The 26606-nt window shown below is 39.1% G+C and overlaps 1 protein-coding gene across 1 annotated transcript; it reads right to left on the minus strand.

Annotated features, from left to right (window-relative positions):
- On the minus strand, window positions 1-26289 carry Vps4b (vacuolar protein sorting 4 homolog B). Its single transcript, XM_021169137.1, has 11 exons — window positions 25990-26289; window positions 21301-21412; window positions 19561-19717; window positions 16322-16389; window positions 12119-12238; window positions 9963-10119; window positions 9422-9570; window positions 8398-8479; window positions 6694-6913; window positions 2870-3010; window positions 1-1396 (listed from the first exon to the last, which is right to left on the minus strand). Exons 1-11 carry the CDS (start codon window positions 26014-26016, stop codon window positions 1295-1297), a joined length of 1335 nt encoding a protein of 444 aa, XP_021024796.1. The 5' UTR covers window positions 26017-26289; the 3' UTR covers window positions 1-1294.
- Window positions 26290-26606: the final 317 nt, after the last annotated feature.

Here is a 26606-nt window from a genome sequence, read left to right on the forward strand (position 1 = left end):
TAGGTTATAGTAATTTACTTCACATAGGAACAGTATTATTTCAAGCCTATAATTTTCATTGAATATCAACAAAAATAGTCTGTACAGAAAACCCAAAGGCAATCAAATAGCATAGCATGTAAAATGTGCAAATATACTTTAAAATGCAATTACCGTGTAGCACTCGCAAGGTAGAACTGCATAGCAATTCTAGTTAACCTAGTAATTGTTTGCAGGTAGGCAATGCAAATGTCCAAGGCACAACTAAGAGTTGGTACACAAGTATGTGACATACACCCTCAGATCATGTATTTGAAGACATTAAAATAACACAATGGTATGTTTATATTTCATTATGTAATGAGACATTAGTTTGTCTCTAAAGCTCCATGAAATACCACACTGAGAATGTTTGTGTGGTTAGAACAAACCGCTCCCTGAACTTAAAAGTGAAAGACATGACTCTCGCTAATATTTAAAAAATTATGTATATATATGTACACACATACCCACATCATCCACAGGAAACATCCCAAAGTCCAGAAGAAAGTCATTTTCTTATTAAAGTTTCCCATTACAGTATTTCATGACAATTCTCCAAAAATGCATACTTGTTTGCTACCTCTTTTGGTCAATCTTGGCTATAAAAGACACTGACGTAGACAAGGCAAAGATGACTACTGATTTAGAAAGTCTCGAGTGCACAGTGGAAGGAGTCATGGAGTTATAAAAGCCCACTGCTTTAAATGAATCACTTTAATCTATACAGGAGAAACTAGCCCACTACAAACTCAACAGGAGCACTGGCTGTGCCACAAACCCCAAATTCATCAGTGCTCTGCATTTTGCTGCCCATCCCTGAGAGTAAAGATTCCACCATTCTTAATTCTTAATAAAGCAGTAAGTTTACATTGATAAAATGCTTAAAGATTTTTCAAGACATTTATATACCATTAGCTTTAGCCCTGTTTCAATTTCATTTTTAAGAAAAGAAAAAAGGCCTTGCTCTTTGAACAAGTACTCATGAGACTCCTAGCTGCTGTCCATGAAGCCGGGCGAGGCTCCTTGATGCCCCCACTCTGCTGTTACTCATACCATTGTTGCTTTCCTTACAATTCGACAATGTTTGTGAATTAGGGAATTTAACAGACAGTGAAGGAAAAGGACAACACAGACTTTAGGAACACTCAAGTGACATGTATGTTTCCCTGGGTAAACGAGTTTTGCTGGAAATAATCTGAATGTCATCCAAGAAAGGCAAAATACCTACAAAAGAGAAGAAATGCAGCATAAACATGTTCTTGCTGTCTTTGTGTTAGCCTTCCTGGCCAAAATCTTCTGTAAACTTCTTCAGCTTCAACAAGTCCTGCTCATTGACTGTTGGCTTTGTGCTGGATAGGGACCGCAGCATATCCCACTGTCAGAGAAAAGAAAGAGGTCATTAACAATGGACTCAATACAGTATAAATGTCCTTCTTCGTTGTGAATTTACAGTTGCCTAGGAAAATGTGCTGTGTTATGAGCTCCTAGCAGCAACTTCCTCCTCCTGCTCCCTTGTTACCTACCATGCTCACTACCTCCTACAAAGACAGGCCACAGTCCAGCCACCATCTCACTCCTGGTCTAACTCTTTATCTTCAACAAGAGGTCTATTTCACACCAATTGTAACCCAGAAGAAAAATGGTAATTGCACAAGCAATTGATAATTTAGCACAGTCTCTGTGGAATTCTATAACTAAAGTATCGAATTCTGAAAGTCAAGACTATTAGCATTCAATAATAGTAAACTCCTCTACATTATTCTACTCCTTCCGATGAAAACTATAAACTACATTTTGTAGTAGTATCACTATATTCCTTTTTAAATTGTACTCCTTATTACTACAAAAATATATTTCTGTAAGTCACTTGGCTGTACTTAAATGGAACAGCAATGAGAATACTTTTTAAAGTTAAAACTAAGAGTGAAATGGTGAAAATACACTAACATCAGAAAGTCATTAAAAATGAACATTTCCTATAAAATTACATCACAAATGAAAAAAGGAACCACTGTAAGTTACTCTGAATTCTTCAAATCAGCACAGAACATAAAAACTTAAAACAATAATCTCATTTAGAAGAACTGCAGTCAACGGGACTTCTGAATACTCAGACAAGTACTGAGTCTGTGTCCTTATACAGACACACACACACACAGAGCAGACTGTCTGCTCACTAGCACATCAGTCTCCTCTCTTGATGCTCCTGTCCAGCCTGCTACAAAGCACTCTGAAAACTGGCAGCTAAGGCCAAAGCTGTTTGACACTGGGTGTTCATCAGTAACCAAACAGATTTCTGCAGCACCATAGTTCTCTAAAGATACACCTTACAAAATAAACCTGTGAAGTTACTTAATTTCTACAATGTAAACGTACACACAATAAAAAAAAAAAATGTTCCCAAAGTCTTATACAGTATTTGAGAAAAAGGTTAATGTTTTCAGTTAAAAATGTAAAGAACTCCATGATTTAAACTTTCTATGCAGCCTAAGAAAGTAAAACAAAACAATACTTTCTATCAATACTATCATACAAGAGTTGATGTTTCTGGTTATTTTTAAACAGGTGCGATTCAAAGGCAAAACTCATATTTTATTTAAGTCCTAACAATATTTTATGCAACATATGTGAGAATTTTGTGGATGACTTAAAGTCAGAGAAAATTGTGCTTTCAAAATACAACCTTTTCATTAACACAAGTATCACACCTTTAGATAATTATTTTTACATGTAAACAAAATTAATACAATTCTCTTCAAGTATTAAATACAGTAGCTTGATCATAACATTCTCTAGTGCTATAGAAATGAAATGACAAATTAGTGTATAAAAATTTAAAATGCCCCACCATGGAAACAACTGGCTCCAAGAGTTTATCTCCAGGAACATCCATCCATGTCATTTCAATAGCCCCAGGATCTCCCGGAGAGCAGGGTGTCAGCAGGTCATTTACAATGCAGTTAGGATCAGCTCTTGAGGGTCCACGAACCTGTAATGATAGTAACTTGAATACATCTGAGTAAATGAAATAAGAATTAAGATTGTGGTCACTAACAGAAAAGTTAAAAATATTGCTACATCCACTCCAGCAGTGACAAGCGCCGAAAACCTGGGCACTGTCCCAAGGCGAAAAGTTCATGGAAACTCTCTTGGAATCGTGGCATCCTGTATAACGAATTTTCCAATGTCCTTGCTTTAGTTGGTAAACAGATCTGTGTGCTTTCCCTTAATATTGCTTTATTACAGTGCTCCTAAGGATTGATTTTTTGACATATAGCTAAGCTAGATTCTAGGCAGTCCTTGGGCATGGATAGCTAAGTCAATGCCCTACACAGGAATTTACCATTATCTAGGAAGAAGGAAGTTTGTGATCTAAGAAGGAACCAGAGTAGATACTTAGAACTATAGATAGCTGAGTTACACCCNTACACAAGTATTTACAATGGTCTAGGGGGAAGGTGGACTATACAATAGACTAGAATAAGAACAATGGCAAGGGCACGAAGCCCTTGACCCTAGCTTCTAAGATCAAGTGGACCTTAGATAGAGCTGTTTTGGATCCCAGTTGTTAAACACTGAATTTTATCCCAGTTGGTTCCTGCCAGTCCTTCCGTGTTTGCATTCCTCTGTTTTGTGTAAGAATCCAGTAACCTCTTTGTACCTGGCCGATGTGTCACCTAACTTCTCTATTTTCTTCAGTATAAAAAGTCTGATGCAGCCGGTGGTGGCGCAAACCTTTAATCCCAGCACTCCTTTAATCCCAGCAGAGGGAGGCAGAGGCAGGCGGATTTCTGAATTCGAGGCCAACCTGGTCTACAAAGTGAGTTCCAGGACAGCCAAGGCTACACAGAAAAACCCTGTCTCAAAATAAACAAACAAAAACAAAAACAAAATAAAAGTCTGATGCTTGATTTGTCAAATTGCATTCAGATTCTACACAATCTTGTGTGTAGCTTCTGTTTGTCATTCATTCACCGACTCCTTGTGCACCTGCAACTAGAGACCCATTTCATGCAGATAGGAGACCCAAAAAGGGGATAGTCTGCGGCAAAATACATTAATTTTTAGATTGTATTTAAAATGTTTACTCTAGGAAAAATAGAATATATGAGGAAAAATAAACTAGGGTTAAAAAGAAAAGTTTTGAAAAAGAAACAGCTCCTTCTGGCTACCCTTTTCTTCCTGTAATGCTTATTAAGTGGTAGTTACATTATAGACCAAAACAAACATTACAAAACTCTCCCAAGTTGCTCTTTTCCATGCCTGAAAGAAAGCTTGAGATATTGTGTAGGATTATTTAGTCTTAAATTACTCAATCTTTAGGTCTCTCTCTTAAACTTTAAAAACCCACGTGTGCTGGTTTAAATGAGGATGGCTCCCACAGTCTCATATATTTGAAGGTTTGGTTTCCAGATGGCAGAGGGCTTAGGAAGGATTAGGAGGTATGGCCTTGTTGGAAAAGTGTGTCATTGAGGTTTGGCTTGGAGGTTTCAAAAGCCCAGGACAAGCTCTCTCTGCCTGAAACTTGCCAATAAGAAGTAAGCTCTCAGCTACTGCTCCAGTGCCGTGCCTGTCTGCCTCCTGCCATGCTACCTACCATGATGGTCATGAAATTACCGTCTGAAAAATACAAGCAAGCTTTCAGTTAAATGTTTTCTTTTATAAGCTGTCTTGGCCTTGGTCATGGTGTCTCTTCAGAGCAATAGAAAAGGAACTAAGAAGACATACACACACTGTGCTAGTTAGCTTTTTGGCAACTTGACATAAGGGAGAATCATTTGTGAAGAAGAAATCTCTATTGAGAAAAATGCTTTTATCAGATGGTCTATAGGCAAGTCCATGGATCCTTTCTTGATTATGACTTGAGTGGGAAGATCCAGCCCACTGTGGGAGCTATCACCTCTGTGCTGGCTGTCCTGTGTTTCTAGAAAGGAGTGCCACTGAGCAGTACTCCTCCATGGCTCTGCATCAGTTTCTGTTTCTAGGTTCCTGCTCTGACTTCTCTTTACCATGGAGTATCATCAGAGCCTGTAAGCCAATAAACAAACCCTTTCCTCCCCAGACTGCTTTTGGTTATATTGTTTCATCACAGCAATATAAAACTAGGACTGAAATAAAATTACATGCTTAATAATGGCTATGTGACTTCATGAAACGCAACTTAAAGCAAGATTTTAGCAATATCTAGAAAACAAACCTTTGTTACAAAGTAGCATATATATATATATATATATATTTAGACGGTTGCTTTCAAGACTATTTCATGATGATCACCTTTATTTCAAGACTGGAATAGGTGTAAAATATACCCTGGCTTCCTTAACTGTGTACAAACCTACTGTATACACACTCACATTTAGTTTATGTCTATATTTTTACTCAACCTGCATGAGACCAGGGATTTCTGTCTTTATTTTTGGCTGATTACATCCTGACTGAACTCTGGGCTCAGACTTAGTATGTTAGACACTGTACCAATAATTGAAATAAACAGGCAAATATGTCTGTTCTTTTAGTTGTAACATTTTCAAAAGTAGAAGGATGGAAACATGGAAATATCTACTGCAGATGGTAATCCAAAGCCCTAGTGTTAAAGCTAATGAGATCATAAAGAACATATCCACGAGATGCATATGTCACAGTGAAGTCACTAATCTGTACAATTAAGATACATTACTAATTATGATTTTTAAACCTATGCTTGCTTTAACCTTTATGATATTAAGACCTGGCTTCATGTTCACATATGAGGTCCCTGGTACCGATATGTAGAAATAAGTAACAAATTCTAGGTAAGAAAAGTCTGAGGTCCTAAGAATTTAGTTTCTAAGTGCAAAGGGAATTTAAAAGAAAATATGATGGCTATGGCATATATTTAATCCTGAACTGCATTTCTCTCTAACAAGCTGCTACTGTACAAAAGCACTACACATTAGTGAGGAAATGGCTGAGGAGGGCACACAGTGAATAGTCAGGGACTATCATTAGTGTTGTGTGTAAACATTATCTCACAAGATCCTTACAGTAATTCTTCAAAGAGTGCTATCTCCATTTAAGAAACAACAATAAGAATTATATAGTAAGACTATTATCTTCTCACCAAGTGGTACCCCAATCAGATAGCTCAATGCATTCTTATGGGAAAGACAGAAAGGCTGACAATCGTGACTTCAGATTCTGAAATACACTCCATCATACCTTTGCCTCTGTGAACTACAATACACGGAATTGTGTGTGTTAGCACCCAAGTTCCAGATTCACTACTAACACTGTACCTCTTGTTTCCTCTCTGACACAGCACAGTGCCTGACAGTGTGGACATAGAAAGGCCAGGCTAAGCATGTACTGGATCTACTTGTATGATATGGTGAAAATGTAGCAGATTCTGCTCCCAGTTGCTCTGGCTATGCCCAAAGCAGACTCTCATCCATGTGAGCTGTTGCACTTCCACCAGAATGACTCAGAAATGCCTCACATTACTTCTTAAAAAACCACGATCTTTAGGACCGTGAATAATCTTCACTGGAGAAAATATTTTCAATGCAGCAGGAATGTATTTATTACATTATCATACAACACTGAAGCCATTTCAACTTCTCTGGAAAATAAGCCAGGGACAGTCCTGAAGTTTCACTTAAAAAGTACATGACAGGGTCAATTAATGCTTCTTACCTTTTTGAAGTGAGTAGCTGACTGAACTTTTCTCACAGGCTGCATAAGTGCATCCCGTACAATGATACTTATATCTGCTCCTGAATAGCCATCCGTCTTTCTCCCAAGTTCTTGGAAGTCTGCTTCTGTGAGGCTGTTCTGAGTGCTGCCCAAGTGCAGTCTAAACATGGCTGCTCGGGCATGGGCTTCGGGCAAAGGAATATAAATACGTTTCTCAAATCTTAAAATAAAAGAAATTATACAGATGATGTAAAGCATATAGGCTTAATTTCAATGTAAAATTAGCATGTTTAGAAAAATCCCACATGATTAGTTGGATAGTCTTTATTATACTAAGATAGGGTGAATAAGATCAGAGTTAAATGCACATATATTTAAGTGTTTCATGCATACACATATTCCTACCTACCTCGAGGGAAGACTATCTATAATATACTGAAAACTAAAATTAGAAGCAAAATAGTCAGGAAACAAATTTTGAGGGGTTTAATCTTTCTCACACAACTTTTGGGTCCTTTGTGGCTGTTTCTATGTCTGGAATTTAAAGCATAAAAGCACATCTTACAAGACTGCATTCGGAACTTGTGATGAAAAGTAATGATTCATAATACAAAATAAGGGTTACCATAATTCTCTAAATTCAAAATAGTAAAACTACTTAAAATCTTTCAAAATAGACATTATACAAAATGTTCTTACTATGAGTTCATTCTGAATAATCCTGTACTATACGTAATTACTATTTTTACTTGCCTTCATTAAATTCAAGCATTTGGAAACTGAGAGGAAGCAGTGAGAGACAGTTTTCCAGACCCCCTGGGGCAGTGACATTTTTAAACGTTTTTCTTACCTTACCTTTATTAGCTGGCCTTCCTTTGGAATCAGGCTTTCTAACCTACCTAACACATTTCCTCTGGAGGTATCAGGTGCTATCTAAGTGAAGGGGATAAAAGTGGTATGTACTGAACTGCTTTTTACTATGCAACTAAAGAATGCTTCAGGGAGCTGAGGAGCTGTAAACAATCTACATACTGCTCCTATAGCTGAACTTGCATCTTTACAAAGAAGACTTGCTATTGTTTTAAACAGGGTTTCACACAGTCCGAGCTGGTCTGGAACTTGCTACAAAGCTAAGGATAACCTTGACTTCTTGGCTCTCCTGTCTCCTCCCAAGTGCTGGTATTCAGGTGGTTGCTACTTTGCCCATATCAGACATAAATCTCTTATTTTTTACAACTAAAAATCTATCTTCCTAGGCAAGCAGGGTAGCTCATGCCCATAATCCCAGCATGTGGAAGGCTGAAGTAGGGGGGATGCTCTGAGTCAGGGTACATCCCTGAGTTACAGAGTAAACAACAAGAAGTCATTTTGCAAAACTTTATATGAAGATTTTCACTGAGATACAAAACTGTTTGTCAATTTTGAAGCATCATTCCTCTTAAACTTACTAAAATAAAGCTAAGCATAGATGCCAAGCAATGTTCTTTCCAAAGTGGAAGGCCCCAGTATAGAGAGCACTTATTTTCATTATAGCAGGCACACAAATAAGCAATTCCTCCTGCCCAACACAAGGACACAAAAAAGGCTAGAAGTCAATAATTGATTTTCAAAAAGCCATCAGAGTAAATTCTTATACAGGAAAGGGAAATTATCATCTATTGCTACACCAAAAGTTAGCAATAAGATGTTTATCTATCATCATACCTTCGCCTAATTGCAGAATCCAGAACCCAGGGTATATTTGTAGCTCCCAGAACCAAAATGCCATCATTGTCCACACCAACTCCTGCATTAAAATAGGTAATATTTAAAGTACTACTTCGGTACTTTCTTTTTTAGAGTCCCTGGTGCATCCTCACTATGGATGACAGTGCTGCAGAGGGATGTTTTTAAAGAAGCATGGAAGGCACTCAGCATATTCTCCTGCAGCATCCCATCTCTCCCTTCCCATGAGCCCCCTCTGTTCCCCAAGGCAGTTGACTTAACTTTGATACCATATAGATACCTGTAAGTTTACATAGTCATAGAATCTATGAACTACAAGTAAGACAAAATAAGATATTTGTCTTTCTGAGGGTGACTTAGTTTGTTTAATATGATTATCTCTAGTTATGTTCATTTTTCTGCAAATGACCCAATTTCATTCTTTGCAGCTAAAAAAGAAAAACTCTCTCTCCCTCTCTCTCTCTCTCACACACACACACACACACACACACCCCGTTTGTATGTTCCACTAAGAACGGCAGTGCTTTACATAACAGTAACGTGCTTCATCTTCACCTTTACAAAACCTTTAACTAAACAAGAACCATGTTGCACAGGTCTCAGTCAAATCATCTGAAGAAGCAAATACCCTAAATTACAGACAAATACTATTAATATTCTTTTCAAATTGTTCTTTCATGAAGCGCCTGGTAAATTAGTAGAGATATTAATCTCCTTACTAATAACATTTGTGAATCCTGTAAGATAATTTAAAACATGACAGATTCCTGCAGGGAGTGATGGTGCAGAGGTCAGTGCTAGGGAGGCAGAGCCAGGTGATCACTGTGAGGCTATCTTGGTCTCTGTAGGAAGTTAACAGCCAGTCAGGGCTAAGCAGTGAGACCTTCTCTCAAAACAAAAACAGTAATGGAAATAATAACATTTTAGAGAAATTCTGCTTAAATTCTTTCCCACTAATAGTGAAAAAAGAATTGGAAAGTGTCTTAGAATCCAACAATCCTACCTTGCATTTGAACCAGGAACTCTGTCTTAATTCTCCGTGCAGCCTCGCTCTCATTCTCACTTCTGGAACCACACAGAGAATCAATCTCATCGATGAAGATGATAGAAGGCTTGTTCTCTCTGGCAAGCTGGAATAAGTTCTTAACCAGTCTGCGAAGAGTAAGTAAAGCTCAGCTCCTGAACGGCACTAAAGGCCCCCATCAAAGCAATGCACAGGAGTTCTAAGAACCATGCACACCTAAGGCCTAGTCATGCTGTCGGGGTAGAGAATGATAAATTACAACTACACGGTCCACTGAGTTATAGAAGCACCCACATGACCACGGACAAACGCATACACATACTTACTATTTTTTTTTCCTACAAAATAAATTCCTAGCCTGGTCCAGAGCTTGACCAAGAGATGAATACCTACTGTTACATGCTCCCTCCCCCTGGCCCCCGAGTTCTTAGGAAAGGTACTTGAAACCCATTAACCACAGACAGCCTAAGTTACCGTAGCCTCCAGGGACCAACGTAAAGACTTTCAATGCACCACTCACTTTTCGCTTTCCCCTAGCCACTTAGACACAAGGTCAGAGGAAGATATTGAGAAAAATGTTGAGTTGTTTGCTTCCGTTGCAACAGCTTTAGCCAAATAAGATTTTCCTGTTCCTGGTGGTCCAAATAATAGGATTCCTCTCCAAGGTGTCCGCTTTCCTACAATTGTATTAAAAAAGACATGAGAATTTCAAGACTATTCATTTCACTTACTTCAGACATTAGCCACACTGAAAAATACTGTAAAAAGGTCTTCATTGGAAAGCTATCAGTAAAATAAAAAGATAGCTTTAAAAAGTCTAACATATGTCTTCAGTGCATATAACTTGCTCTTCTAGAAACATTATCAGAAGTGCATTCACTGCTTCATTGGACAGAAAGTTCATTTACTTGCTCATTCATCTGCTCAGCCAATGTATGGAGACAACACTGTGAGAAACAGATGGACAAAAGGATCTCTGCTCCCCAGGGAGAAAGTTCAGTTAAAGAGTACTGCTCAAAACTAGACTAATACAGGAAAACTGCAGCCATAGAGCAGGGCTGCTGCAAAGACTTGCTTCTATCACCTGTGGAGGAAGGACAAGGCATGAACTCACAGTCTGGGGGACTTGTGATTTCTAAGGAGTTCCTGATTTACCAGGAAGCACAAGCCAGTGCTACCATCAGCAGCTTCAAAGATTGGGTAATGATATGGGAGCTATTATTGTAAATCCTACTTCTGCTTAAAAGAAATGAGGGGATAGGAAATCAACCTTTTGTGCCTTAATTTGGCTAATCAGAAATTATAGTATTGACTAAAATACACCATGATGTATAGAATAAATTTAAAAGTCTACAAAAACTGCAGATAGGTACCTAGTGTCTGTAGAACTGTCTGTCCCTAGATAACTAATGAAAAACTAGATTAATATTACTTGACTTTCAGAATTTTACCACTTTTCTCTTTTAAATGCACACTACTCTAAGTCAATGTTGTACTGCTCAGTTGGTGCACAGAACACTAGTATGATAGGAAATGATTTTAGGTAATATGTACTTTTAAGTGATTACCTTTTAAATATGTTTGATAGACACTTCTTTCATTCATCATAGATAGTAAGTAGTTTTAAAAATAATTATAATCAAGTAAAAGTAAACAAGAAAACTTGAAGCTCAAATACAGGTAAAATCTATTCTGTTAGAAGTCTCTGGGGAAGAAGCAGGCAGGAAGGCAAATGCCATGCTACCTTGAGCTGGAAGGCCAGTACACAGACACATTGACTTATAGGGTCCTCCATGTCCCTCTGTGTGTCCTGAGGACTGAGCTATAAGCAGCCCCCTAGAGTGAGGTAGGTGAGATGCAGCCCAGATTCTTTGCTGTATCTGCTCTCTGTGACATCAATGTTTGAACTTGTTCAGTTTGCAACATGAACCAACTTGTTTTCAAAACAAAAATAAAACACCTCTGTGTTAGACTGTGGGTACAGTCCTATCACAGGCACAGAGGTCACCAGTCACAAAAAGGACATGAAAAAACAGTTCAGCACAGTGCAGATGGTCACTTACGCTGCAGCTAGAACCAGAGCTATCATATCCCCAGGTGCTGGGGTCAGGAGACCTCTCTTCAGAGGGTTAAGGATGGTGTTCTCTGTCCCTACAGGATGTGCACTCCATCTGAGGCAGTCAATTAATTAACTCCTCTTTTTAAAAACTGGAAACACTTTGAAAACTAACACGTGACTACTGCACAAATTCAGATAAAACTCAGAGGGTAAAGTTAACCTGTAACTGTATTCTCTAGGCCCTTACTGGCATTTTAAAGTCTATAGACATTTACTTCTAAGAATACATATTTACTTCATAAACATGGACTCATACTCTACGTTTTTTATAATTTGTTTTCTGATACTTATAATAGATGTGGACATGTTTCAACAAATTATCATGTGGGCTTAAATTTCTTAATATGAATACGCTCACTGTGTTTTAATGAGTATGTAGCATTCCACTGATTTACCTTAAGCCTTATTGGCTGACAATTAGATTTTGCAATGAATACTTACAAATATAGACATGAACAGGAATATATCTGGGAAGATGTATTTACTAATGTCAAAACTCAGTGCTCTACCTTAGCCACTGGTTTCTTTTAAATAAAGTTGATAAGAAGCCATTTCACCTGTAAACAGATGAGGAAACTTAATAGGCAGAATCACAGCCTCTTTAAGAGCTTCTTTGGCTCCTTCGAGACCAGCAACATCACTCCACTTCACATTCGGTCGCTCTATAACAATGGCACCTGCAAAATATTGGGTCATCTTTCAACCGAGGAAGACTAGTTCAGCAAGCTAGAAAGCAACATTTAAAACCCACAGCGTAAAGTCGTCTGGGAAAGGTCTTAGTACTAAAACCTTCTAAAGTAATGCAAGGAGGAAGCAGTTAGAAATCATCAAGAGGCAGGAACTTAGGTGGGTGGCTGGACAGCTAAGGGCTGGACTCAATGCCTACATTTTTGCTGCCTCATCAGTGCAATGACACTAATCCTACCTAGCAAAGCAACACAGACAGGCTATCACAAGGATCAGGTGACACAGTATCAGAGCTGGGTACGGCCCTGGGCAATCAACGTACTTCCCAGCAGGGCTGGTTTACGGTTTCGCTTGTTAACACTCTCAGGTGAGAATACACTTCAGTGATTTTAACTAAAGACAGAGGAAAAAGTCAGAGGAAAGTCAGAAGGGATAGAAATGAGACAGGAGCAGATGATGGAAAAGACAAATGTGTCCCTAAACATCTACAGTTCTTGAGTTTGCCACTTTTCGTCTAGCTTTTAAACAGAATCATTAAAAAAATTAAAGTTACTTAAAGGGATGATTTAGTTCCTCAAAGCAGTACATTTAAAAACTACAGCAAGTGTTACTAAAAAAAAAAAAAAGCCTGCACTTTATTAGAAGACGCTTCCAGCTATTTCCATTACAAGTGTTCCCATTCTTCTAGTGTGTAAGAACTGCTTTACTGCAAATCACTAAAGAAAGAGTCCAAGATGAGAAGCAGCCACTCTTGTGCTGCGAAATGGCTGTCAGCAAAGCACCTGCAAGTGTGAGGGTCTTGCATTCAGACTCCCTGGCACCTATGTAAAAACTCTAATGGTGGACATCTATAAGCCCACCTCAGAGGTAGGGGGTGGGGGGCGTGCAGAAATGGGAGGATCCCTGAAGTTCACAGGCTGTCGGCCAAGCTGAACTGGTTCAATAACAAAGCTTGTCTCAAAAACTAAGGTAGGATAATCTAAGAAGATGCTTGAAGTCACCCTCTGTCCTCTACATAACACACACACACACACACACGCACACACACACACACACACACACTCTCTCTCTCTCATATATGTACATGTAAATTAAATAAATGCAAAAAAATTAAAAATCAAACAAGTTCCTGAATTACCTAACAGAAAATCTTAATAACAATCATATATTAAATCCCATAGTCTAAAGCACAAGTAAAATATTAAAACACTATTTCACGAATAGAAATTTTAAAAATGATAATGTGTTTGTATGTGTACAGTCACACACGTGTGTATTATGTCGAGGTCCATTCCTCAGGACCATCCACCTTGTCTAAGAGCCGGCGCTCATTGAGCAGGCTAGGCTGGCAGGCTAGCACGCCTGACAGATACACCTAGCTTCACCTCCCCAGCACTAGGATGACAGATGTATGTCACCGTGGCTGGCCTTTGTACATCGGGCTTGAACTCAGGTTCTTACCATGCTGTGTGGCAAGCATTCTACCGACTGAACTATCTTCCTGGTTGGAAGAAATAAAAATAATAATCCATTAAGAACCCATTAAGTTAAAAGATGGTCAAAAGCCAGGCACGGTGGCACATACCTCTATTCCCAGCACTTGGGAGGTGGAGACAGAAGTATCAGAAATTCTAGGTCATTCTCAGCTACGGAAAGTTTAGAGCTAATCTGGCCTATGTGAGACACTGTTTTCATGTGTGTATGTGTGTGTATTTAAAAGGAGATGGAGAGAGACACCCCACCTTAGAAAGGCTAAAGCTCCATTCATACTATTTCATACTGAGACTCCAAAGGTTTCTATATTTAAAAGTTGTCTTTGGATTTACAGTTGATAGGAATTTACAAAAGTCTCTGTTAAAAATCCTAATTTTCAAAATTGAATATATGATCTACTTTTTACCAGGCACAGGGAGATGTACAGGGAGAAACCCAAACTAGCAAGACAAACAGAGAACAGCTTTTTGTCCTACAGTCAAAAAGTCTACTTAGTGTACAACTGTCAACAATGTGCACAGTAAGCATTATATCACGGAGGGCAGTACAGTACAGCAGTATAAACTCAAAGTTCTCTCGGGGACTGTATCTATTGCCACAAAAGTTCTCAGCATACAAACATACACTAAACCAAACCAATCAAATAACAGTAACAAAACTCTATTCTTAGGGGCTGGAGAAATGGTTGAGTGTTAAGAGCATACAATGATCTTCAGAGAAATCAAGTTTGGATTCTAGAACCCACCTTGGGCAATTTACAATTGTTGTTACTACCAGCCCCAGGGAGATCTGACACCCTCTTCTGACCTTTGTGGGCATCCACTCACATGCGGCATGTATTCATACAGATATAGACACTCACACGTAAGTAGAAATAAAAGAATAAATCCAAAACCAAAAACCAACACCCCAAAACCTCAGCTCTCTTGCTTATGGGTTTCAATGTACCAGGTTTACAATATTTTCCTACATAACAGTGGGTTAATGTAAAACAGAAATATTGGCAAAGCGAAGGAAGTAGTAGAGTTAAAGGTATAACACATACACACAGCCCTCTGCACATATGTACACACATACATAGACACACCCTCTACAATATGTATGTATATATAAGTATAGATATATACACACATATACATGTATATATAAGTATACATGTATATATAAGTATAGATATATACACACATATACATGTACAACACACACACACAGCCCTCTGCACATATGTACACACATACATAGACACACCCTCTACAATATGTACATATATAAGTATAGATATATACACACATATACATGTATGTACACCTGCACATATATACATTTATGTATGTACATTCACACATCCCTCTGCACATATGTACACACACTTCTGCGTGATATGTACAAGTCTATGTGTAGATATGTATACACACCCACGTACATGCACATTCATGTGCACACACACACATACATACATACACACAGACAAAAACTCACTCTCACTATCTAGTAACCAAACTGAGTATATAAAATGGGAATCCTTTTTAGTTAAATATTTTTTAGGTGACTTAATGGTACAAGTACAAACTACCCACGCCTAAGCATAAAGTATACTTGGAAGGTCATTAGCTGGCTTACAAAAGAACAATTAAAGAAATCAGAAATTACGTGGATCCCTTTTAGATATCCTGAGCTCATCATCAGGCCTCAAGAATTTACTAAGACCTCTCTGAATTGCCTTGATTTCCTTTCCCTACAAGAAATGTCCATTTTCAGGATGGGGACTCAGATTCTGAGAGGTTGGAGAACTTGCCCAAACCTAGAAAACTTTTATGTGGCAAGTCTGATCAGAGTGTTCCCGATCTGTAACTGCAGCCATTCCATTATGCCACTATAATGTAGGACAGCAGAATCAAAGGGCTTTGATCTATGTATTGGATAAAAAGAGAAAAGAAAATGTAATAAAATAAGCATATCTGTGAAACTGGAAAGTGGAGGAAAAGAACAGGGAGGAAATGAAGCCACAGGCCAATGGCAGCCATGGCAGTAGGATCACTATAACTCCTAATCCATGCTGTTCCTTGGGCCTTGTAGTGTGACAACAGTGGCAATGTTGCCTAGCTTACAAGGTGCAAATAAGTGAAAAACAGTAACTTCTGGCAGCCTTTTAATTTTCTTTTTTAATTTTTATTTATTTAATGTATGCATGTTCTGCTGCATACAACTCTGCCTGCCTGAAGAGAACATCAGATCCCCCTATAGATGGTTGTGAGTCACCATGTTGTTGCTGAGACTTGAACTCAGGACCTCTGGAAGAGCAGCTAAGTGCTCTTAACCACTGAGCCATCTCACCAGCCCTGATGGCATCCTTTTAAAGGCAGATTTTATTTTTTTTTAATCTATCGAAGAAAAGAAATCCTAACTATTAGAAACTTTTGAGACTAAATCCTAATCTGGAACCAATCTAGTATATGACCCACCAGCAACTAAAGCCATTTTTTGAAATTTGATGAAAAAGAGGGAAATAAAATTGTTCAAGCAGACAATCCATGAGTATTTTCAATAAGAGTAAATTTAAACATGAAATCCACAGTAACCTTGAAGTTGATTCTGCAGTTTCTTTTTTTCAGGATCATCAGATTCTGCTTCCCCATCACTGTCATTCCTAATGAAAAAAATTTAATATATGCAAAAGATCACTCACTGCTAATAAACAATGCAAAAGTGAAGGAAAGATTACCTGAAATATTTACACAACAAAAGACACTGACATCAAAATTGATTTTTACTTCAGTGTTTCAAATGATGCTTTTAAGAATATATTAAAACAGAGAACAGGCAAATAATCAATAGGAAAGTACACACTGGAAACGGACAAGAGTGGGCTAAAGTCAGGATCACCTGCACCCTCGTGACATACCTGTGCATGAACCTAATCACAGGAGTGTGCCCCACACTACTCTATAAAGGACTTAAAGGAAAGGAAAATGATGAGCTACTATGAAAAACATTAGGACCAGGCAAAAACTGGAACTCAACAGGACTTTGTGTTAGGAAGAAAGGGTACAATACATAAAAATGTACAAGAACAGAGAAAGCTTCCTAGTGAAAATCTTAGGAATTCAAAAAAAAAAATTGCCAACCCACTTGTATTGGTTAGCTTTTGTGACCTAACCAAGACTACCTTCGAAGAAGGATTCTGAGGAACTGCCTCGAACACACTGCAGTGTGGTGGGCACATCTGTGTGGCAGTATCTTGATTACTTAGTAACATAGGAAGGTCCAGCCCACTCTGGCAGTGCCATCCCTAGGCAGGTTGAGCTTGGGCGATACAAGAAGGATGAGCAAGCAAGGGAAAGCATGCTAGTAAGCAGCATCCCTCCATCATGCTCTGCGCCAAGCTCCTGCCTTGAGTCCTTCCTACCTTTGAATCCCTCAGCGGTGGACTATACTTTCTAAACCAAATGACATCACTTCTCCTCACATTGCTTTTGCTCATGGTATTTTAGCACAGCAGTAGATAAGCAAACTAGAACAGCGCTATATCACATCTAGGGATTTACATTGAGGTCATTTTTAAAGTTCACTACAAGGACAGTCATACCTATAGTACAACTGTGGAAAAAAACAAAAATAATTATGTTCAATAATGGCTTATCACAAAATACACTACAGCTTTTGAAAACAATGTTGTAGAAACACATAATGGAAAAATGTTCCTGCTACAATGTTGGGTAAAAAAGTGATACAGAGAAGAAAAATCCTACCAACTTTTAGATTTTAATATATCAGAGGGTTGAAAAACTTGACAGGACTTATGACTGGGTGATAAAGCCTTGGTTATTTGTAGCATGGCAGAGTTACAGATGAAGTAACTACTGAGAACTGAGTCACAGACACTCCAACCCCTTATTCATGCTATCTCATGCTGTACAAATCATTCAATACAGGTTCCCTTCATCCTCAGCAAACCTGAAGTCCCCCAAGGTGAAGGTTGCTTGTGTGAAGAACAAATCTTCAGGGAAGACCATGGTTTGCCCTGAGGAAACTGAGGCAGAGGTCTTCTATGTACTTCTGAGCCCTAGTAATGGCTCATGGGAGAGGTGGCAACAGCAAGATCTCTACTTGAACATAAAATACCACAGGCATGAATTTACAATTCTCTGTCCCCAAATGGAATCCTGGGTAATTATTTCTCTTAGTGATGGGAACCCATCTGTGATTCTCTGTACTCAAAATTCTATAAAATAATCCCTGCAAGAACACCTTTCCTTTTAATTAAATCAGCCAAAGTGAGTTCGGCTGCTTGTAACTGATAATTAGTATAAAAGAAAGATCAACTCTCCTCTGTCTGGCTGCCACTGGACAGCAGATGACTACGGGGTCCTCAGTAATACTGCATGTGTCCCAGCAGACAGGGAAGATCCAATGTCTCTAATGGAAAAGATGCCTGTGAGATGTGGAAGCCCTGTATGCTCATGATGAATTCTTCCCTTTACGTGCACTTCATGTTGGGAACTAGTATGTACAGAATATAAAATACTCTTGGCATGCCACAGACACTGTTTTCCTAACCTAACCTAACCTAAATTCCCTAGTATTTCAACAGAGAATATAAAACCCTGAGATTCTAATTTTCTTCAAACTCTGCCACACACTTTAAGACAGCTAACTCTAATTTTTATATCTGCCCCCATCCTTAAAATAGACAATGTCTAGTAAATGGGCAAAATTTCACCATGAACAAACATGGAAGGAGAGCACTGACTAAACAGCTCCATCTCTAGTTCCCTCATGACTTTGGGCATCACATGTACCTTGCAGAACATGAACTGTGAGCATCACAGGCTCCAGAACTCATCAGATCCTCAGTGTTTCAAATCCAGCCAGGCCACATCAACTGAAAAATCTCATTTTCCTAATGTGATTTGGAACCATGCTGGCACTCATTTGTAGGACCATCAAGAGCAAATCTGGCTAGAATAAGTCCTCCCTGCTTAGCAGAGTTGGGCACAAATCCACTAAACGCTCTCTACATTTTTGATACCTCATGCATCTAGGAAGGCATTCAAAACCTGGAGCTTACTGCTTCAAAAATTATGCTGTTGTTTCTTCATGATGACATAATACAAATCCACAGAGAAAAAAACCTTTTGCATAAAATAAAAATTAATGACACTGTTAGAGTTCGCTTTCCCTTTGTGCACAAGGTCAGATGTAATTCACAGATCACACACTTCTACAGTAGTACTGTCTTACTGACAGTCAGGGGTGTGCTGGCGTCATGACTGTAGTGTTTTCCCAATTACTTGAAAACACCTTGAAAAAAGGTAGGAGAGAGAGAGTGCAGTCAGCACAGACTAGCAACTCTGGTCTGATGGTAGATGCTTCCAGTTTCCTGGCCACACTATCTCTATGTAACCACCCAACTCTGTTATAGGACAAAAACTGCTGCTGGGTGGTGGTGGCACACGCCTTTAATCCCAGCACTTGGGAGGCAGAGGCAGGCACATTTCTGAGTTTGAGGCCAGCCTGGTCTACAAAGTGAGTTCCAGGACAGCCAGGGTTATACAGAGAAACCCTGTCTCGAAAAAAAACAAAAACAAAAAACAAAAAAAAAACAAAACCAAACAAACAAAAAACCTGCCTGAGATAACAGTATGTAAGTGGATGTGCAAGGCTATGTCTCAATAAAACTTAATGATTGAAATAGGCAATAAACCCACTTAGGCCCATGAACCATGGCTAGAAAATCCCTGGCTTAGACAAAAGAATCCTATTTCACAAGTGAAAAGTTATAGGATACAAAATCTAACACTTTAGAATACATACATACCCCTTCTCATCAACTGGGCCTGACTGTTCCTCTTTCACGGGCTTCTGTGGTTTCTTCTCCTTTTTCTTCAGATATTCCTTTAGTTTTTCTGCTCTATCAAGATATTCTGTACACTTGGCCCTGATACTTTGCTTGGCTTTATCACCTTGTGCTTCATCTGTAGAAGGGAACGACACACTATGTCATTAGTATTTGTTGTGGTTTGATATGGAATGCCCCCACAGGCTCATGTATCCAAATGTCTACAGTGGGTGGTGCTATATAGGAAGGTTACAGAACGTTTAGGAGGTAGAGCCTGACTGGAAGAAATATGTCACTGGGGTAGACTCTGAGGTTTATAAAACCTGGCTCTATTTCCTGTTGTCTCATTTCCCATGAGTTGATGAGATGTAGTCAGTTAACTTCCTGATCCCAACCAAGGCTGGACTCACTCCTGCTGCCTCGCCTTCCCTGCGATGATGGGCCAGATCCCCTCTGGAACTGTATGCAGACCAGAATAAAGCCTTTCTTCCCTAACTTGTTTTCTGTCATGGTATTCTTCAGCATCCAGAGAAAGAATCAAAGAGGTATATTCTTTAACCAGGAACTTCTGTGTTGGAGGAGGGAGGAGAAAGCTTCTCTAATTCATTGTATCCAGTGATCATCAGCCCTCTTTCCACTCAGGGTAGGAGGCCAACACTGGGTTTGAGTTTACAAACAAAACAAAACAAAAAGCTCACAGCAAAATAGTAGTTATTCTAAGTTAATATTATATCATAATCAATAAGTAACAATCTATAGGTTACAAATTCTTCCCTTAACCATTTGCAGACATCTAAACACTGTTTATCTCACATAAAACCAACCACAAGAGCGACAACAGACAACAATGACTGCACAGTAGGGATTACTAAAAGCTGGAATTGGAGGGTTAGGAAAGTGGAAGCTGGATTTACTCTCTGTATACTGCTTGCATATATTGACAGAGAAAATTAATAGAAGTGAATAAAAACTTTGATATAAAAGATATATAAGCCATAGTTAACTATTTCTATTAACATCTTTGTCTCCTTTATCTCAAAGTATACAAAGAGATGGAAATTGCCTACATTATGTGGACTACCAACATTGTAATTTTTTTATATTAAAGCTTCTATTGTAGTTGTTTTGAAATGTGGACTTTAGCAGTATGGGCAACACATAGGACTATCCTCATGTCTCTTAAATGTTACATTTCATTCCCCGTTTTAACATACACTCTCCCCTACAATTAAGTAGGAAAGTTCACATTAAATACTTTTTAATAACCCAATGGTGCTAAATATAAGATTGGTGATGGACCTTACAGGTTTTCATGTACTTGTTTCAGTGTTGAATATCCAGTTTCCAGAACAAACATCAATAATAAACATCAAATAAGAATTTGTTAAATAAACGTAATACCTCCCTACCTATTTTTACAAGAAAATAACTTTTAACATATGCTCAGAAAATGGTTGTTCAAATCATATAATCTAGCTGGATTATCTATCCATAAAATAAAATTCTCTCTACTGAATGCACAATAAGATACTGTTATATAAAGTAATAATTACAACAGCTGGCACATTGCTTGATAGTATTAAAAGCTAGGAGAAAGGAGTTTCTCTTTAATGGTGGTTTAGATTTTTAGAATTCTCTTGGCTTTGTATTTCAACTTTTAGAAATGTCCCATTTCCCCCTCCTAGTGTACAGGTTTAAAGAGAATAGAACATGCCTTACATTTAACAACATGGAGAAAATACTGCACAGCATGTTGGTAGAGTTGAAGAGCTTCCTCATAGTTCCCAGCTTTGTCTTCCTGGGCTGCTTTGCTTGCAAGATCTATTGCTTTCTGTGTGAGGGAGGCAAAACAATACACTTAAAATGAAAGCATAAATCTTAAGCTTGAAGCAAATAACACCCCCCCCCCGCAACATACATAAGGGGGTGGGGGGCACAGAGTGGATTTAATTAAGAGTAGTTAGGGAAATTCTCAAAAGTTAAGTACTGTTAGACTGAAGACATGGCTCAGGGGTTCAGGGCACTAGCTAGTCTTCTGGGAAACCTGGGTTCAATTCTCAGTACCCACATGTCAGGTCATAAACTTCTGTGATTTCAGTTCAGGAGATCTGACACCTTCTGCTGCCCTCTGTGGGTACCAAGCATACACATAGTGCACAGGCACTATGCAGGCACAAGACCTAATCACATAAAATAAACTTAAAGCATCTGAAAAAACCTTGGTGCTGCTTTGCCTAAAGCACAAACAGAACACAGAGATAAAATCCTGTATGGAACATTGTGATATTAATGTTCTGAAAGGTTCCCAAAATGATACTGAGCACAGATATTAAAAACCAAAATAGTATCACATCAAAGAATATTAAAAGGTCATTAAAATATTATAAAATTTTAGAAACATGGAAAGTATTTGAGGGGCATTTGTTGATGATTTGACCCAAATTCATTTTCTACCTTTTCATATCTTCTGTGATAAGACCTTCAGTAGAGATTAAAAAAGGAAGACCTTCCCAGAAATAGAACCATACCAACATAGCCAAGCAACTATTTAAAAGTGATAGAGAACCAAGTCTACAATGAGAAAGTAGGCTCTTAAAATGGAGTTAGAGCAAACGGACATCCACGAGGGAGCAAAAAAGAAAAAAAAACAAAAAAAACAAAAACAATCTTGCCTTAAATCCTGTATGTCCAGGAAAAACTAACTCAAAATGAGCACAGACTTAAATAAAAACTTTTAGAAAACAAAACCAAAAAGAAAAAAGTTCTTAGATTTAACTCCAAAAGCACAATGTATAAAATGAAAAGATGTTAACATGAAAACATATCAGTTAAAACATTTGTTTTCTGAAAGATCCTGATAAGATGATGAAAAGACAGTATAGACTGAGGGAACACTTGTGAAACATCAGACCAAAGAGAAACATCTACTAGAACACATACAGGGATCCTGAAGACCTAACAGTTTAAAGGGTCTTGCTACCTAACCTAATTGATTCAATATACCCACACAGTAGAAGAGAACCAACTCTTGCAAGCTGTCCTGACACGGCTGCACACACACATTTAAAAAACCCAATTAACTAATATATTTCATCAATGAGACCATATAGATGGCATACCATTATTGGTCATTTGAATAATGCAAATTAAAACCACAATGAAAAAACAGATACCTATCACAATGGCTAAAATTAAAACCAATGACAACTTCGATGCTGGTAAGAATGCCGAGAGCGTATAATGGTTTTGCAGTTCTGGAGAACTGGCTTGTATTTACTGAACAAAATATGTAGCTAATAATATAAACAAAGAACTGCACTCCTAGACAATCCCCCAGAAAAGGTATGATTTATGTTCCCACAAAACTTGTACATAAATGAATGTTCCAGATAGCCTTCAGTGGCTTGACGAGCAAACTGTTCCCAAACTGCACAGAAAATACACAAACACACACAGAAGTACAGGTCAAACTGGGGGATAAGTAAAACCTGCAGAGGGTGTCAACATCAATATCCTGATGTGTTATTGTCACAGTTTTACAACATGCAAGTGGGGGAAGGGTCTACTGGATACCTCTCATCATTTCTGAAAACTGCATGTGATCTCAAGATAAAACGTTTTACAGGCTTTCTCTGTGTAGTCCTGACTGTCCTGGAACTCACAGAGATCTGCCTGCCTCTACCTGGCCTTCAAAATAAAACTTTGACTAAGCATTGTAATTTAGAGGTTGGAGAGATGTCCCAGGGATTAAGAACACTGGTCTTCCAGAGGTCCTGCATTCAGTTCCCAACATCTGCATGGTAGCTCACAATCATCTATAACTTCTTTTCCAGGAGATCCAATGTCCTCTTCTGGCCTCCATGGGCATTAAGAACACACATGGAACACAGGCATAAAGCAGGCAAAATACCCATACACATAAATTACAATAAATTGTAATTTAAAATACATGCAGACATATGAAAATAAGGAAGGAGCATAAACACTCCAATGGGGAGAGAGTATAGGCATGGGGCTAGTGAGCTACCACAGTAGGTAGGGAATAGGTGAGGATGCCTGCCACAGTAGGTAGGGAGTAGGTAAGGGCACCTGCCACAGTAGGCAGGGAGTAGGTAAGGACACCTGCCTGCCACCAGGACTGATGACCTAAGTTTGATTCCTAGGAACCATTCAACAGAAAATGAGAACAAACTCCCCCAAGTTGTCCTCTGACCACCCACAAACGCTATGGCACATGCTTGTGCGCACACACACACACACAGACGGATGGACAGACTGATGGGGGTGGGATAGTTTTACATGGATAGCAAACATTTAGGAGTGGTTCGCCTTTAGATTTTACTTTATGTTCTCTGCAAGGTTTTTATTACATTTCTGCAATTTTTCTCTTCCTGGAAAGCATTCACCATTCTTCTTCAAGTACACAGAATTTTACAGGGAAAGAAAACCACAAGCATATCAGCACACAGACCTGGGTTCAAAGCTAACCCCAACACTAATTTACAGCATCTCTCTTTGGGCACACACCACCTCAAGAAGTTCGAGTTTCTGATACTGTGAAACGGGATTAACGCTGGCCTTGAAGAGTTGTTCTGAGGAGTCAATGAGATCCCATCACACACTGAGCCAATCACAGTTGGTGCTTACCTTATCTGAGATCACAGCACCTTCGAGAAACATGTCTTACCTATCCTAGGAAGAGTGAGATACACCCTTCTGGGATGTATGAGAATTAACCTCTAATTCTCTTATAATCTTATGGAATTGTATTTAAATTCTGGTGGCATTCTGTTGTTGTTTGCTTTCTTGGTTATTTGCATTCCGCATTAGATTAAAAGCATCTATTTACAAAGATTTTTATTTTGTTCCTTGGGGAAATTACTCATTTAACAATTCTTCATCAAAATTTTCTTGGTTAGAAAGCTGAAAAGTCTGATAGAGAAAAACCACAGTCGAACTAACCACTAACACAACTGAAGCTCAACATCCCTCTTCTTACCTCTCACAGCTATACTTTTAATATTTTTCAGTCTCTATCTAGCTCACTGAAGAACATCCAACAATCCAATTAACATACAATGCATTCTGGTTACAGAATCAAACTACAAATGTTGAAAAAGAAAGATGAGTACCACAAATGAAATTATCTTTAATAGCCACAGGAAAGCCTTTATCAATTAACGAATACATTCACAAAAGCAAAATCATCAACAACAAATCCACTAACCACCCTCCAAAACAACCAAAACAAAACCCCAGCATTTTCCGAATAGGGCTACAAAATATAAGGCTACAAAAACTCTGTGGAAAAAAAATATACATACATATTAATAGTGAGCTTACTCTTAATTCTTAAAAATGAGCCATGGTTGCATTTAGGCTTTATAAAAGACAGCAATCATTCATAATCTTTTAGGTTGAGTTTCAGGATAAGACCCACTAGACAAGCCTCTACTCCCAGTCTTGGTGTGGAGTGATCCCTATTCAAATGCCCTTCTTTTGGGTGGAATTTCTTCAGAATCAATTATTCTATGTTAAGGAAATATGTTTACATTATCATTGTTACTTATATCAGACACTGAACAAATACCTATTTGACTACCAGAAGACCAATATTTAAGGGTACTTTGTCCTACTCCTTGGTAAGAAACTAACCAACCTATTTGGCTACAAGTCTTGGTTATCCTTCTGGACCCCAGGGGCGAACCAAGGATGATGGGAGGCGGCCTTACAAACATTTGCCAATGCACACCGTTCCATGAAGCAACAATAACCGCTTTCTAACATTATCTTAGGAATCCGAAATGTATCTAGAAAACACTGAGTTTTTGTTTTTGTTTTGCGATGCGTGCGGGAAAGTGAAGATACAGATTAAAATACTCCCTGATCTTAAATTTAGTAATTCGGGAGAACATACTCTTAATGAATTAATGGGGATGGTGTGTTGGCTCTCTCTAACCTAAGGTTCTTGGACTATTCACCGGATACCTGGACATCTTTGTTTATCAGCGTAAGGAACTGAGAAGGCAAACCTTATTCTAAACTGGTCCAGAGTACTGCTTTGGGGAAAACAATAACAAAAATATAAACAAAAACAAAAAACCCTTTTCCTTTCTTCCTGGTGGACAGACTGGAGATCTTCTTGATTGGAGAGATCTGCCCAGTTCGGCCCAAACTCCGCTGTTTTGTTTTCCAATCTCACAAGCAAACCAAGAGTCCCAAAGACCGTGAGGCTGAGGCGATGCCAAGGCCGGCCCCACTGGGAAGCGCCCCTTCGCCCGGGTCGGGTCTGCGCGGCCCCGCCCTCCTCCGCCGGGGACAGGGGCGCGGCCGCTTCTCCGTCCCCCGCCCCCACTCCTTCCCCGCGGGGCTCCGGCTCTCCAGAGGGGCCCAGAAAGACCGCGGTACCTGGAGGTTGGTGTTCGTGGACGCCATGGTGGAGATCCGAGGGGTCCCCTACAGACAAGGCCGGCAGCAGGGCCGTCGAGTTGCGCCCGGGTCACCACCGCAAACCCTGCGGAAGCTGGCGACTCTGAGACCCCCAGCGGCAGCCCCAGCTCCCGAGCCGTAAATCCAGCAGGAACTCCAGCAGCCACCCGACCCTCCGCCCAAAACTTCCGTAATTTCGAGCCCCTTAGGGCTCTGGTCCCGCCTCTGGCCCGGGCACTTCCGCTTCGTCATCCGCACACGCGCTAACCTGTCACCCAGGATGCGTTTCGCCACAAATGAACTCTCGCGAAATGAGAACAGGAAGCCGAGATGCGGAAGTCAGCCTAAAGGCATGTGGGGGATTCTGGAGTGAAGTCTGGTGCTGGAGAGGGACGTCAGTTGTTAAAACATAAAAGTGTGTAGCTCAGCTAATGTATCGGACATTAACATTTTAGTTTTAGTAAGCAATAGTACAGTCATTTAAGATGCTACTAAGAAAACTGGGTGACAAATACGTTGGAATTCGAATTTTTTTTTTTTTGCAACTCTTGTGCAAGTGTTTCAAACTAAGTTTTTCTTTTCGAAATTATTGCTAT

Source organism: Mus caroli, chromosome 1 (assembly GCF_900094665.2).
Source record: "Mus caroli chromosome 1, CAROLI_EIJ_v1.1, whole genome shotgun sequence".
NCBI classification, from domain to species: domain Eukaryota; kingdom Metazoa; phylum Chordata; class Mammalia; order Rodentia; family Muridae; genus Mus; species Mus caroli.